The sequence below is a fragment of the Anticarsia gemmatalis genome, chromosome 7, assembly GCF_050436995.1.
Source record: "Anticarsia gemmatalis isolate Benzon Research Colony breed Stoneville strain chromosome 7, ilAntGemm2 primary, whole genome shotgun sequence".
In the NCBI taxonomy this organism is placed as follows: Eukaryota; Metazoa; Arthropoda; class Insecta; order Lepidoptera; family Erebidae; genus Anticarsia; species Anticarsia gemmatalis.
The window spans coordinates 8,358,714-8,375,932 of NC_134751.1; the positions used below are offsets into that span (position 1 = coordinate 8,358,714).

The 17,219-nt window shown below is 34.4% G+C and overlaps 1 protein-coding gene across 5 annotated transcripts in view; it reads right to left on the reverse strand.

Annotated features, from left to right (window-relative positions):
• The window catches only part of rdgA (retinal degeneration A), a 117,556-nt gene that overhangs the window by 61,805 nt on the left and 38,532 nt on the right, over nt 1-17,219 (reverse strand). For 4 of the 5 annotated variants that reach the window (XM_076116892.1, XM_076116891.1, XM_076116888.1 and 1 more), the window contains exons 3-5: nt 13,402-13,586; nt 12,303-12,446; nt 10,455-11,182 (exon numbers count right to left, since the gene is read on the reverse strand). The exons of the other annotated variant lie outside the window; for it this stretch is intronic. In XM_076116892.1, coding sequence (XP_075973007.1) covers nt 10,455-11,182; nt 12,303-12,446; nt 13,402-13,491 — 962 coding nt within the window. In that variant the 5' untranslated portion in view covers nt 13,492-13,586. The remainder of the gene's footprint in view (nt 1-10,454; nt 11,183-12,302; nt 12,447-13,401; nt 13,587-17,219) is intronic. 5 annotated transcript variants of the gene reach the window in all.

The window sequence follows — 17,219 nt, forward strand, 5'->3', positions numbered from 1 at the left end:
AAATATTCAATTTAGTTTAGTACTTTTACAAATTTCATGCAAAGCACGTAAAAATATTAAAATGTTAGTGAATGTCATAATATTATATTAAGAGGCTAAAACATCAAGTGAAATTTAACAAAGCAATGCGGTCACAGTAAACAATACATTATTATTCTGTAAACGCTTAGTTGGATATTATAATCTTCAAGCAATTTTCAAGAGGTGCTTAATGCGGATTAAAGTTTGGCTAACCGTAAAGTTTGCCACTTTCAAAGGAAAATCAGAGAATCTAACAACAATTCACGTTTACTGAATGACAGCGGGAAATTAATTATAGAGCACTATACAAATAATTATAGTTATAATGACTGTTTTAACCTTAAACTTAAAGTAGTAATAAAACTTAGATGAAACTTTATACACGTACCAGACGGGTGAACAGAATATAGTCTTTGTAAAGTTAGACGGGTTGTACTAAGACAGGTCTGTTTTGTATCCCTGCAGACCACAACAATATGTTATGTTCAATATCTTTGCCGAATCAGACTAAAACTACAAAGAGAAAAGTTTGTTCTGCACCTTAAAAGAGTTTGAAAGGAACCCTTTTCTTTCCCTTAGGTAATTGTTCTATAAAACGTAAGAGGTATATTCATTTTTTTAAATAGTCATGCTTTGTTTCAGTAAACTGCAATAATTAAAACATATCAACTGAAACAATGGCTATAAAAACATTGGCTAAGATCCAAGTCCGATAGGCAAAGTTTTCTAAAAGTCCGTATGAAAATACGCATTGAAAGTACAAAAAGAATTACACACTTAATTAAATGCTGTAATGTAACTAGCCAAACACATTTTCAGTATTTTTTGTTAAAGAGAATGCAGAATCATCAATATACCTAAATAAATACTAATACGTTTTTCAATACAATAGTCTAGCTATGTGTTACAGCCATGTTTTAATAAAAAATACTGACAGCGCAGAAACATTACATGAACGTACAACCTATTTAGCCATTTCATTGCAAGGTAAATTGTAAAATACAATGAGTTTCTGTGAACCGTTTCTTCAACCTGTGTATAATAAATTTAATAATAACTTCGTCGTCCACTTTTCAAGAATCACAATTTTCACGGCTATTTTCTCTGCTGAGGCAAAAAGAGGAATATTATGACGTAGCCGCGGGCGGTATCGTCGTGACGTAAAATGTTCTTTCTGTTAAACGAAGCTAAATCCTGATCCGGGATGAGAAGAAATATAGAGCGTATCTACTCGCTTCTATCGCGAGTCCAACGAAATGGTTTGTTAGATACTGTGTGGCATTGAGCTAGCCGGGGAGTAATCCAACACTTCTTTTTACATCCGCCACTTGCTAAGACTGATTAATTGCGAACGTTGCCAGCAGATAAGCCAGTAAGTATTACACTTCAATAAAGATTTAAAAAACGTAAAACACGTTATATGTTTCGAAGACTTGCCTACAAAGATAGTAAGTATGTCGTTTTGATATAGGACATAATAATATATATTATTAATAACTCTGGAAACGATCTTCATTTACTACTATTGTCACCGGAAATCCATGAATATTAAAAGCTGCACTAAGCTCAAACGATTGCATCGTAAATTGCTTTGAAATTTCAATGTTCACACTGCTTGAAATTCTCAAAACCACTTGGAATCCATAACGCAATATCTCCGTTAAAAATATTACATTTCGTTTGATTTAGTCCCAGGGCCCAAACCTATCAGCTATTTATTTAAGTAGATATTAATAGACTTAAAGAGGAATTGTACGTTACTTTTTTATTATTTTAATCGACATCTTATTCTTAGTTTTTATCATAACTTTATCCGTAAATAAATCCCATTATTAACGACATAAAATCTGTACCAATAATAACGAACCTGCCGAAAGTAGGGTAATAATAATTACCATGGCTCTTAACTCGTTAAAATTCAAGCAGTTGGCCAGGAAATTTTAAGCCACTTTTGTTTAACCATGCTTCATAATGCCTAGCGTCCGAGATAAAAGAATGTCACGAAACAAAAAATGTAATTATACAAAAGGACAAACTCAAATTATGAGCTGGAAACCTTAAGAATTTTAATGGCTTTTAGAAATTGTCAAGAATTTATTCTATCAAATAGGAGTCTAAACAAGAAAACTTCATTAAATTCCAATTCAGACAAATTAACATACCTTTTAAGCTTTTACTCATTTTGTGTTTTCAGAGTCTATTAATTACAACATTGAACGGACGTCGTTCTTATAAATTAATATTGGTATCGTTTATTTGATCTGACAATCTTTAATCTGTAAGTCGATAACGACTTCTTACAATTATAATTACTTTTAGATTGAGGAGGTAAGATAACGTTAAAAGTATAGTTGGATTAAAACACTAAGATCTGTTATTTTTTTATTTTTTTCTAAAGATAATAATTCAGAATATGTAATGATTAATTTGTGTGAGTAATTGCTATCTTCGTTGAACAAGTAAATCTGTAGTTAGCAGTAAGATAGGCAAGTTGTTTCAGGTTTGTACCACTCCGACACAAGTGACACAGATGTCCACTTGACAGCTTGGAAGGACAGCCCATTTACCTTTCTATCTGTTGTGTGTTTTCCATTATGTGAATAGGCTTGGAACGATCCCAAGCAGAATGCATCGCTCAAAGCCAAATCACAATGACAAAGCAAATATTGATTGTCGACTCTATTTACCTGGTTCACAAACTGACTATTTTGCCAGAGTAAACGAGCAAAAAGTTTACTTTTTTTGTTAGCTTTTTGCAGTTAGATGGTCAGCATCAATCATTTACAAAGTACGTATAAGAAGCACTTTAGTCAATCACTTTACCTATCTCGTAAAGTTCGTAATACTCACCAACTTCCTTATATTTTTTGTGCAATAAACTAAAATACCGCAGAAAGCTTTCTTAAGTTAATAGCAGTGATCTATGCAATCTTCATAAATACCCGTACTTTATAGCCGGTGTAATGCGTCGTTCAACAGGTCAATGATATTATTTCAGTCTTCGCTTCGTCTCTACGTCCGTGTGATACGCTAAATCGTAATTGTGTAATAAAATTAGGGGCGATGCCTGTAAAGCTTTTATATCTTAAGAGTCATCAACACACGGTCTTCCTTTAGAAAAGTTTAGTACAAACAGAGTGTTATTTTTATCGACTTTATCATTAATTTGTAATGGGTTGTGTAAAATAAAATTGATAATGTTCGGATTGATTACTTTCCAACTAGCACACAAGCTGCTTATACAGTCGTTATACAGCCTGATAGTTGCATAAGAGTCGTTCAAATGCTGTACAATTCTCTATAAGTTGTATACTAGCTATTTAAAAAACCCTTTAACAGCTAGGCGGGACAGTAGCCGTTTAGTAGGAAACTAATGACTTATAGTGATATATGAGCATGTAATTGCATCGCTAGACAGCCTAGGGAAGTATAACTGAGTTAATGGAATCTTCTATAACACCGTAAACTGTATAAGGGGACTTTAGGAGATAAAGGAGTTTAAACGGAGTTATGCGTTGCGCTTATAGCGCTCAAGAGCGTAAATAAGCTTTTTGTAATGCCTTAGGTTCTATAACAGATTTTTTTAGGGCTAGTGTATTACTCATCTATAAAAGAGTTGCGTAGGTCTTTAATAGCTCCTTGAGCGTTATATCAGATATTTATATGGCTTCTGTACGGCAAATAGATGTATAAGGTATCATTCGAAACATTTTTACAGCCATGGGGATTACAGAATTATGTTAAGCACCTAAAGCGCTATAACCGAGTAATATACCTTTATACTAAAGCTTAAAATTATTATCATAATATATTTACATAGGTGCAGTGGTGGTTCAGTCTGTCAACTGTTTTTAAAGAAAAAAAATAAAAATAAAAAAAAAATAAAAAAAAATAAAAAAAAAAAAATTAAAAAAAAAAAAATGAAATAAAATAAAATAAAATAAAATAAAATAAAATAAAATAAAATAAAATAAAATAAAATAAAATAAAATAAAATAAAATAAAATAAAATAAAATAAAATAAAATAAAATAAAATAAAATAAAATAAAATAAAATAAAATAAAATAAAATAAAATAAAATAAAATAAAATAAAATAAAATAAAATAAAATAAAATAAAATAAAATAAAATAAAATAAAATAAAATAAAATAAAATAAAATAAAATAAAATAAAATAAAATAAAATAAAATAAAATAAAATAAAATAAAATAAAATAAAATAAAATAAAATAAAATAAAATAAAATAAAATAAAATAAAATAAAATAAAATAAAATAAAATAAAATAAAATAAAATAAAATAAAATAAAATAAAATAAAATAAAATAAAATAAAATAAAATAAAATAAAATAAAATAAAATAAAATAAAATAAAATAAAATAAAATAAAATAAAATAAAATAAAATAAAATAAAATAAAATAAAATAAAATAAAATAAAATAAAATAAAATAAAATAAAATAAAATAAAATAAAATAAAATAAAATAAAAAAGATTTTCAAACTATTTTAATATTCAACGACTGACCCCTAAAAGTACGAGTAAAATGCTGGTGTGCGACCAAAACAGTTATATTGAAGCACTCCTATGCCACAACTGCAAAACCTTGAGGTCTACAACAGCAAACACTAGAGCCTTTGTACAGCTTAAGGCGCTAGAGCAGATGTAACCAACACTGAGAGCTGCTTGATCGAGACGCCATTATAGCATTTGGTAAACATATTTTTTGAGGTTATTACGATCTTTTGAAGATCATATAAATCTATAGCCTGGTAACGTTAACATAATTAAAATCATTTTTTATTACCTATAACCCTAATTAAATTATCTGTAACCCTCAAAGTCTTATTTATGTTCAAAATACAATTTCCAAATCCACATATCTATATAATTTTTGCACTTAAAACTGAATATTTTGAGGGCGCATGAAAATATTGACGATAATATACATATATATTGACAGCAAACTTGAACTCGCACTTTCATATCACGTACACAAAGAAATAAAAGCGATAGACTACTTGTTATTTTAATAATCCAATCCGTAAAAATAAAATGTCTCCTCATTTGTCACTGATGATTCATTTTAAAAAAATATATTTAGTTTACACCATAATAAACCGACAATATTACTAATTTAGAGCGTTAGCATTTATAACCGTTACACAGTAGCGCTAAAATAAGGTAAAGGTGGTATAATCGCGCTGCAAGAGCTTTTTCGAACGCTCGTGGCGCTAACCACCTCTGTACAACAGCTGGTAAGCGCCACGAAGCTGCGACAAAGCTCTTGTAGCGCGATTATACCACCTTCATCTTATTTTAGCGCTCCTGTATTACTACTATACTACGTACTATTGTAATTACTATTTACGACCACTGTAGATCCAATGTCGAGCTATAAGCTGGACAGTATGGGCCTATTTGACGCTACAAGAGATCTGTAGCCGCTTATAGAACCACTATACTTCTTACTAAGGAGCCTAAGGCGTTATAAAAATCCTTTAACCGGCCATTGTACAGCTTGTTATAGCGCTTGTGTGCTAGTTGGGTTGTTCTTATGACTCAAATCAATATAACAACGGTGACTCCGAATATATCGAACATTTCTTGTACATTATTATAGCATTGTACCTAAATGAAAAAGCTGAAATAACGGTAAACACAATTAACTTTGCATAAACTTTCAAAGTGTTGTACTGACATCATGCTCTTTTCAACTGGCTGTCAGAAACCAGAACTGTAATCATCCAAAAAAGGGTTCTGTGCAAATAAAAGAATGAAATAGAACGCGTAGCGCGAAAATTGCTCCATTGATTTGGATGAACTCGGAATTTAAATGTTGAAACTGTTCACTCGTAACTGTTCGTTATTGGCTCTGAATGAATTTCAACCCAAAATAGTGAATCCAAATCATTATATCTGAATTTAATGAGTCATAATAATTTCATGGACTATAAAATTAAAGTGCGGGTGTGAATTTATATCGTGGCAGAATATTTCGGTTCCAAAGCTGAATAGTACAGTCATTATAGTATATTGTTTATAATATAGACTGGAATAGGTTTTGTGTTTAAAATACATTTAAACACTTAACAGTCTTGGAGGCATATCCAAGGCACGCTTTTGGTTTATTAGTTTTGTTGGTAATAAAGTTTTATTTCCACTTGTATAACAGTATGTTTGTTTTAGTCGTGTTTTTAATTGTCAAGTGTATAGATAGATACATACGATTGACACAGAAACATAAAAATGGTTGACATTATTATTAATAAATAATACCTGTGTACTACATGGAGCGACTGCCTATCTGACCTTCACAACCCAGTTACCTGGGTATCCTGGGATATAACACGATAGATACCCTTCGGTAAGACTGGTTGTCAGACTTTAAAGCTTCTGACTACTTTTAACGACTGTCAAAGATCTTCGAAAATGACAGCAGGACCCACAATTTAACGTGCCTTCCGAAACCCGGAGGAATTCGATATGTGTAAGATGGTCACCCATACACAGAACAACCTCGGCAAGAGTGGCTTAACTTCAGAGATCGATCCGCGCGGCTGTCGTTAACTATCTAACATTAAAAACTAGCTATTTCAAAAATAATTGGCAAGCGTATTTAGTGACGCATGGCTGATCTCTGATCTAATGTAACAGGATAGATTATCGTCATTATAGTGCAGGGTTCCAAACCGAACGCGTAATTGACCTAATTCGTTAGCGGCATTAGTTGTTACCACATCATATTAGCAGCGTAAAGAATATTCTATTCATTAGAGAGAAATAACACAAAATGCCCGCACATTGTACAGGCTTTACAATGCATTTATTTACATGAGTATATAATGCACGACATTATATTTTATTTAACTAGTTTATACTCTAAAATTCGGTTAATAATTCTATTGGTGGACAATTTATATTTACAATTGACAGATTAAATAGTGACATTATCTGTAGCACTAGCTGTTTGACGACTATCAGATATTTTATTCAAAGAAGTATTTTTCTTTTTTCTCAATGAGCTACTGGAGGAGTCACTCACTACACAACACACTCACCTACACACCCTGGACACTTTTCACAGATTTCGTTAGTTAATACAAAAAGATTCTTTCTTAATATTATATCATTTATTTGGTATAAGAAGACGCGTAGGTGTTTAACTCAATAGCTTAAAAGTAATAATGTCATATAAGCAAAAGAAAAATATTACATTTACGTCCTTTTTATAACGTAATATTTTGTTGGGGTTAAACTCCAAAGATAGATGATAAACCTGTCGTAAATGTGTGAGGGTTGCGGTCGTAGTATTGAGGATAATAGTGAGATAAAATGTAAGCAAACACCAGAAAGGGTTCGTTGATAGTCAAACAATTTTCTTTGTCTCACTGACGTTTTTCCTCCTCACATTCTTACGAATTCCTCACGAAATGCTCGCTCATTGATACTGGGAACTGACTTACATATAAACGGAGTAATGTTTGCTCGAGTTTATTTTATTGACTGTTGTATTCGACTTGATACTTTAATAAATAAAGTTAGACCTAGTACTATTATTTAAAAGATGGCTTATGATCTATAAGTTGTATAAATCTGCGTATACTAAACTACACAACGAATAGTGTTGATAAGATTAAGTAAAACCACAATATTAGTAAAACAATTTAAAACACATAAAAATTAATATCTGTTTATTGTATATTTCCGCCATCGGGATTTGTACGTTCGCGATTCCTTCAAACCATACATAATATGTGAGAGTACTTATCGAACTGACGTAGGAACTAACAAGCTTTGTATGTTACGTGGGAGACAAGTGAGACGCGCTGATTGACAAGTCTGCCGCCGAGACATCACATTGAGAACTCAATAACTACGTCAACCGCAAGCCACATATACATCACACAAAATGTTTCCATGAATTCGGTAATATTTCATTAGGGGCGTGCGCAAGCCTGTGCAAATGAGTACTGCCGGCTCAAAAGTCAGCTTTAAACGCTTAGATTTAGAACCTGTAACTTGGAGGCTCTCGTCTCTTCGTAGACGGTAGATAGTTATATCTCAGCCGAAATCCTGGAATATTAATTTTACTCTGACACGCTTCATACCTAGGTCCAGGGAAATGAATACGCCGGCGGCTGTCTATTAAAGGTTTTATGAACTGCAACATTCCTCTGAATGTTTAATGTTTCAATCTACCTTCCTACAAGTTAAAATGATAAATTTGTTAAGTAGGCATATTTGCATAACAACCTCACCGAAATGTTTTCATTTTACATATTCAAATATACGCGTCGCAATATTAACATCTAGAATTACGTTTAAAAACCTAATGAGATTTAATATGTAAATTAAGCTACCTTACAAAGACAACACATTATTACGCTGGCCTGAAAATAAAAGAACAATTTAAAGGTTTTTACGTAAGCTTTTAACGAGAAGTGTAGCACCAATGAATAGAAGAACTTTAAAAGCACTTTTGGCCACACGGTTAAAGTCACAATAGATTTTATAGTTTCGACGTGCATAGTACCTACGGACCAACGAACTAGTAATTTTGTATTCATGATAGAGAGGTTCGTTCAGAATTTAGTGCTTAAGAGAATTTTAGCGACGTGTTGTTTACGGTAAAGGATGTGCATTCCTTCATTGACTAACAACCAATTTGATGCACGAAGCCGAAGCTTTGACATAGGATCCTTTTTGAGTGCAAATTCTGTTCTACTAACACAACGCAGTCCTGGTGCAGCTGAAGTAGTAAATAGAGCCTGTTTAGCACAGCGTCATATAGACAACGATATTTTGCAACGTCATTGAACACAAAACTTTGAGTCACGAAAATGATCAGCTGAGAGCTCTTGAGATGTCAAATGAGTAGTCAGTGTAATTAAAAAGCTCGACAGGTGAAATATCAGTGAAAATACATACAGTAATATTCGTTTTTTATTACAACTGACTGAATTGTGGTATGATACTATTCAAATATAGTATGGGTGGCAACCCTCAGGAATAAGTACATCTTACGTGGAATTTGTAGCAATATTCTTTTACCACTTAAAATGGTGCGGTTGGGTAGACATTCGCGGTTCATTCAATAACCATAAGTAGGTACGTGTTCAATGCAGAACACTATTCAACCGTGGCATCTGCGGAATGTTCTCAACTATTCCCCTTGCGGTCGGTGCGGTAGTGCCCTCGCTAGAGCACAGATTATAGCTGCACGTTTGTCGTCAGGCATTACTTGAGATGCTCTATGACTGTAATACCTACTATTTCAAATTCGAAAAGACAACTCCCGCAACAAGAATCTATATCTAAATAATTGAAAATTACAATCGACAATTTGGGATTTACAAATTCGTGTGCATATTAACTTTTAAATTGAGTACACCAACTAAAACTATGAATATAATGTTCATTTTATATACCAGTTAAACAAAACTATATACTTAGCTGTTCACTTACAATGTTAAGATCCTAAACTCTACGTTTCGCAATCATGATTCATTATGTTCGCAATATTTCATTATTATTCCTAGAGCACCGAAAACAAAGTCTGTTATCTAATAAATTGTAAGTTATTAAGACAAGAAAATGTAATGTAATATTGTCGGTAAATATTTTATTCTTGTAATACCGCAACAGCTTTTAAAAGCTCGTAGAACTTGGTCCATTTTTCACGTGGCTATTTTTGCTCTGGTTTCGTATTATTATTTCACTTTATGTGGCCAATTCCATTTTCATTCTTGTTTAAATAAATACTGACTAACTTCAGTACCTACTTATAGATATATGTATATATATATATATCGATAAATGTGGCTAATCCGTTATTCCACACTTCCGTTGATTAACAAATATAAATAAATTCTTTAACTAAGAAGATTGTTGTTAATCGTTGATCGTTGATGGACTATAAAACCGCTAGTATTTTCGGTAACAACTTTGCAAAAAAGTTGTTAAAGAACGCGCTCAGTGGCTCGTATATAATCAATTTGTCGGCAGATAAACAAAATCGTCGATCAGATTATCTTCACTACAAATCTACGAGCTGCCGTTACACTGAACAATGTTTATTTATTTATGCTGCTTTTATTCCCTACTATTTAGCAGATTCATGAGAATGCTGATGTAGATGCTGATTTTGTGTTAAAACCACCTCGTAAAATTGCAATGATTTAATACTTATTTCAATCATCATATTTTAGAGCGTAAGTAAAAGATTAATGTAATATGATTAATCGTAGCTGTCCAAGGATGCAGATAGTTGCTAGTATTTAGTAACAAATGTTACAGTTTGTACAGATACAAATTTACCCCAACGGGTTCATACATACACATAAACAAACAGATGTTTTATAAACGCAAAAAAAAAATAACCAAAGAAGACATCAATCGGTTTAATTAATGATATTACGCAATTGACTGACCTGGGCTCAACGGCTGACACGGGTTGACAAGGAGGCTGCTCTTGCTTTTGATTAGATGAAGTCGTTTGTACTTGCACGGAGGTTAACGCTAACGCCTTATATCTTGACTGTTCAGCTGTAGGCAACACTATATCTACCGATCTAGATCTGAGTCCGGTTCCGGGAACAGTAAGACAGTTTCCCGTACCGTTCAACTGCTCTGCTCTAGCACCACCGGAAACTTTCGAAAAACACGAATCTACAGACGCGGCGCGGTCGCGCTTTAGTTCAGGAACTGCTAGGTAAATATCGTGTACGAGTGAATCTTTTGCTGCATGGGCGGCTTCCTCTTCGGATGCTCGGACGTTTTCGAGCGAACTGCCGGTAGGTTCGACGAAAAACGCTTCTTGTCTTGAGATGGATCGCCGCCGCTGTGGGAGTATGGGTGGTTCATCGACAGGAGGCTGCAACTCGAATGACGGTGCGCCCGGTGTGGGGGGCGGCGAGTGCACCGGCGGCGGTGGCAGGTACGTCCGCGGGGGAGGCGGTGGAGCCAGAAGCACTTGTGGAATTTCCACCTCGCTCTCATCTTCATCGTCATCGTCCTCCGCAGAGGAAGACGCGAAAGCACGCTCAGGAGTGACCCGCTCTTCGCTGCGCCGAGCAAGCCACGTTTCCATGTGCCGGCAGTGCACGCATGGTGGCGGCGTCCCCTTGCCTGACCGACGACGAGACCATAGACGCGGAACCTGTCACCAAAATAAAACATTATCACATTATGTTATAAACATTATTTTATTACATGCCGACCTTAATTTTATATCTAGTAAACTCTGTAGTTAAGGATGTGCATACTTTACACCCTTTCATCTATTTCCATATTCCGTTTCAAATTTCAAGTAAACTGTTCACAGCATTAACTTGTTACAACGGCCATTAAGCAAGTACAAGTTAAGACTGCTTTTCCTCTCAAAACAAAAGGCTTTAAATCATGATTTACGCTTTTAAAACAAGAGTTGGTACTTAGGCACGCCATGTCATTATTATATTGTAATATTGGTTCACTGCGGCTTTTACTATAAAAATGTAAATTATGAATGACTTCTAAACGTGTAATTTACACTACGATAAATTTAACATAAAATTGAATGTAAGGAATACTTTGTGAACTAGAATAGTCTAAACCCATGGAAAAGTTTTTCGCGCATGATGTAAGAACAAAGAAGCGTAGTCATAGGTACTCAAAGTATTAAGTAAGACACTCTGCAAATGACCCAGTTAAAGAACTTGGAATGAAGTAACGTCATCAAATTTTAATGATTTTGTTAATTCACTCTCGTACAAGCTACTTACGTCTTGGCAAAGCAACTGTGTCAGACAAATTAGCAAGAAAACACAGAAAATGAAGTTAACTCTTAGTTTTCTTGTTGCATATTATGAGCGAGAAATATTGTTGGCTCTTATTTACCTAAAATATTTCTTAATTTGTTATCTTATTCACTTGCAGCAGACATCTCTTAAATGGAATGTACCAAGCAAAAAAGGTAACTTGAAAAATATTTTTACTTGCAAAATGCTGCTATGCTGTAATTCAGGGGCGTAGCTACCGCCGTATATGCCGTATGTAATAATGCAATTATACGGGGCCCCCGGGCCACGGGGGCCCCCAAAAGTGTGTAAGGAAAAAAACTAATAATAATTATTATATTTTTTATTATTATTTAATGATACTTTTTATGTTTGTGAAAAATCTTTACCCACAAACAATATAAGAGCCCCCAAACATTGTTTTATACGGGGCCCGCTAATGCACGCTACGCCACTGCTGTAATTAGTCTATAAGTATTTTATACTAATGGATTTATTTACCTCGAGATAAGTGCCGGAGTCATCTGATCCGGCGGAGTCAAAAGAGCGACTACGACCGCCATGCTGCGGGACCGCAAGCAGTACACTTGCGCCGGAGCCGCGCACTGCCTCCAATTGGATCTCATCGAACGAAGCCGACCGGACCTGGACAAATAATAGATACATCAGTGATACACGAAAAACACAATGATTCCTATTTATCTATAAGGTTAGAAGTATAAATCTAGTTTTACTCTGCTCCTATTGGTCGTAGCGTGATGATATATAGCCTATAACCTTCTTCGATAACTACTATCTAACACCGGAATATTTTTTCTAATCGGACCAGTAGGTCCTGAGATTAGCGCGTTCAAACAAACAAACAAACTCTTCAGCTCCAAAATATTAGTATACATAATATAATTACTATTGAATAGTGAAGGAATTTGTCTCGAAAACCGAAATAGGAAAATCTGCTAAAGGATTCCTATAGGTACTTGTCCTAAGCTAGCATAGTCGACTATATCTGTCTTACAGAAAGATGTGACGGATTTATTTTAACAGAGAGGCCTATACAGCCGTAAATATTGTGGCTTTATAATCGAACTCTCAAGCTTTCAAATATAAGTCTTGGTTCACTCGTCCATCATCAATCGGTAAGCCAATCAGTCATCTGCGGCATTGCGTGTGACGCCCGTCAAACTTCAAACAAAGGGAGCACGACGCGAGCCTTATCGTGTACTTATAAAAGACAAGACACGTGTCAACCTCTTTTATCATAGTCCTCGTATAACGCTGCTGGGGAAAATTCTATAGTCATAAAAGATAAGTATTGACCATGTTGTTTAGAACATTGCTTCTTAACCTGATGTCTGCAGACCAATGGAGCTACGTGTGCGTGTGTATTACGGCCCGCGACCATACCTCACTATTTGGAAATTATTATCTTTAGCATTAATAAAGTTTTTTTTATAATTAAAGAGGGTCCTTGAATTTATTATGTTTGATGCTTTAAAGGTTTTCGGATTGGATAACGTTAAGAGACGCTGTTTTGAACAATTAGGTAAGTACCGTTTACGTTTGTATTTAAGGTAAGGTGGGTTATTAATTATAGATTTACCTGCTTCGGCACTTCGAGGCTACTTTGCGTCTTCATATCGGCAGGCGTGGGAGTGCGCGACCGTTTGAACGTAGTGCGCAGGCGCTGCATGGCGGCCGGGGCGGGCTGCGCGCGCCCTCGTCATGTCGCGGGCCCGCCCCGCCGCCCTCGCCTGCAACCCCGCGCCCTACTACCTCTCACCACCTCTGTACATCAATCAAACATCATTAGTATAAAATCAACGACAAAAAATTTAATGTTTTACCACTGTGACAAAATATACGAAAATAGCAAAACAATGTATCAAGTACCTATAAGTGATTTAAAATTGAAATTGAACAAGTATTAAGTATAATAAGAGTATCTACTATAAGAGGAAAAATAAAAGGTATATAAATCCATGAAGACACGCGAAGTATGCCTGGGAAGTTCGAGAGTACGATCCATTCCCCGCTATTTTTAATTTTTAAAGATAAATGCGAAACGTTTGTAGATTATAAATTATTCTCATAACAGAAAGAAATATCGTAGACAAAGACTTCAAAGCCTTAGCGTTGATAAGTCATGTCACTCGTCAGTGTCTTCTGACTGATATATATAAGTTTAATAAATTTATTAAATACAAACGAAAATAAACAAACGCAGGTTGTGAAAATTACAATAAATAAGGCAAGGTAGGGTTTAGAAAGATCAAGGATAAGGTGATAGGCTACCGAACAAAGAATCAAAGGCTCGAGTTTACGGTACGCCGTAGTAGGATTAACTACACTACCTTCGATAGGGCACGGACGCCCTAAGAAGGCTGAGGTATAGAACCGACATTTCTGAGAAACATGGTTGTATTTATTATTCAAAACTTTATATGTCCTCTGTGTTATTTATTTAAAGTAAAACGTATTATTAATGACGTCAAAGCTAAGCTTTCGAGCCAGAAGTGGCCACCATTAACAAGTTGTCATATACCATCAACGCGTAAACGTTCACAGATGTACACGGGTACTTAAATGCTCAGCGCTATCTCAATTTAGCAAATTGGTACATTTCGACGTAAGTGAGGGATCCTGGTATCGTCGCCACTGGTGCGAGATGAGATAACAGGTTCCGGAAATTCTAAAACGTTTAAGTGCAAATACACGAATATCTATGCACGATAAATTACTTATTTTAGATACCTAGTTCGGATTCCGAAAGGTTTGGTGAGAAATAGTATTTTTTGGAATTAGGTTTGTAACATTCTACCAACCCTTCACAAATTGTACACCTAAACACTCTTTGGTAATCGCTCTATCCATTGGTGAAAATCGTATGGAGGATCGTTTAGTACATTTCGAGTTGATCGCAAACAAACAGACAGTCGCGGCGAGAGGACTTTTATACGCAGTGACAAAATGAATTATTTTAAACAGCATGAATATGTAATATACAATAGTATTTAACTGCACGTTTGGCGCAGTGGTTAAAGTGGTCAACCCGCCGCAATAACCGTAGCGCCGCGTGCGGTGGGTTCGAATCCTACCCGGGGCAAATGAGTGAGAATCTTTGTAGGATGAGCACGAGAATTTGTTCTGAGCCTGGTTGTGAATTATCTATATAAGTATGTATTTAGAAGTATATAAGCATGTTTATCAGTTATTTGGTTACCATAGTATACAAGCTCTGCTTAGTTTGGAATCAAATGTGAGTTATCCAATGATTTATTTATATATTTATAATAGGAGTGGATTCACTTAAGACAGACAACGCCTTACCATCGCACTGTTGTATTTGTAGCGTCAAAGTAAAAAAGTCAAATAAAGAACAGAAATTTATTACTTTGTTATCTTTCTCACTCTCCCTCCGTCTTTATGACCGCGTATCACGTAAAACTAATAAACCAGTTTGGAGAGGATTTTCATTGCTGTAAAACTTAGATCACTATATAACACTAGAAAGAACGTTTCAGGTATTGTATGGTAACTAGAAAATTGAACAAAAAATCTTATACATTACATAAGAATGTTTAGATGTGTCCCACACAATCCTTCTCTCAACCTTCTGTTCGGTATTTATGTGTAATAATATGTGTCTATGTGCATCTATTTAATAGTATACCTAATGAATAGCATTCAATCGGAATTGTTCTCTATATGGAATAGCGCTACACGAGTCTTTCATTTGAATTACTTTGGTACCTCATCAGCGTTTGTACAAAGCAAATTGAATAGCAATCTGAATATAATGATAACAAATATAGGTGAGTGATTAAATCATGGTAGGGATTCTCGGTACCAAGAGTATTAAACTCTATCACACTTTGTAGCGACACAATAGAATTCACAACCTAACGAACCTTGCGTTCTACCTCGATGTTATTCTCATGTAAAATAACTCATTTATCTAATTGTTTCGTCTAATACAGCTATTCATGTCTCCAACAAACATGCCATAAATATTAAATAGACTAGAATTTCAGTAACTTAGGTACGAAATAAACACGATACGTGACGTCAGGTCACTAACGTAAGTCTGGGTGACACTAATGGTTAGTTTAGTCATTAAAGTATGCTCGGTGATCGAAGGCTAGCCTTATCAAAACCCATCAACAGTCGATCATTAACCACGTGTCCTGAACTACAATGCCTGTTATTTCATAAAATATTTACACACATAATAACAGATGATAATGGATAAAACCACAAAATTTGATCGTATTATTCGTAGGTTAAAAGGTCGCACACATGATGTGCGGTCAAAATATTGCCTATGCATTTTTAATAGAATTATTTGCATAAACGAACAAAAGATATTTTACTTTTCACTTGTAACCAATACTAACAATTGCTATGTAATTAGATGTCTTTACGACTGTTGATGAAGGTATGATAAAGGTATCTTTAATTAGGATATAGGGCGTGATAAATTGTTCAGAAATGTTGAACGGAATTTACATAAAATTGAGAAGTCCTTAACAACACTGCACTATAAAATATATAGCTATTGTTACTAATCAGAAACGGACAACAACCACGGGAATCCTGAAATCCGATTGCGGTCACCCGGTATCAGATTACACAAACGCTTGGACTATTGTCCGAGATATATTGTAACAGCGCGTCATAACCGAGGCGTAGTACTTTAGAATAATTAAAATATATTTTCAAAACAATAAAACTAGAATGTTGTGAGATCTTGTAATAATGCATGTGCTATAAGTTCGAATTTTCGTATTCTAATATTTATATAGCTATTATACTCTTATCGATCATAGTCAAGTGTAACGCACAGCGCAAATCGCACCACAGGAAAAATATCATTTTATCTGCTCAACTCAAAAACAAATCTATAAGGTCAAGTAATCGTCAATGTTGACAACGTTCAAATCTAAGGACAAGCCACTCTAATTTGAGCGGCTGTAATGAAAGATTTCAGGATCAAATACAAAATGTATTTTTGGCAAATATTTCCTCTAACTCCTGAATGAATTATCTTGTGTAGCTAAAGGGCAAAGGCTACAAAATTAAATATTTCAGCTGTATTATTCATTTATAAATAGAATGTTTCAATGTGTTATTATACATGTATTTTGAATACTTTATGTAGATGTAGCGAGAGGAAAACATTGGTTTGACGGTAACCGCGCCTGACGCACACGCGCGGCACAACGTACTTATGCAAGTTTCAACGACGAGAATAATGCCAGTGACTTTATCACAGGCGCTTTGACGTAGCTTTACTCATACATAATATTGTTTTATTAAAAGATTTCGTCATTAACTGATTTTTCTTAAGCTAGAATAATAAAGACAAAATACATCAATGATATGAATGGATAACTTGATAGTTTTCAGTCTCAATTATTA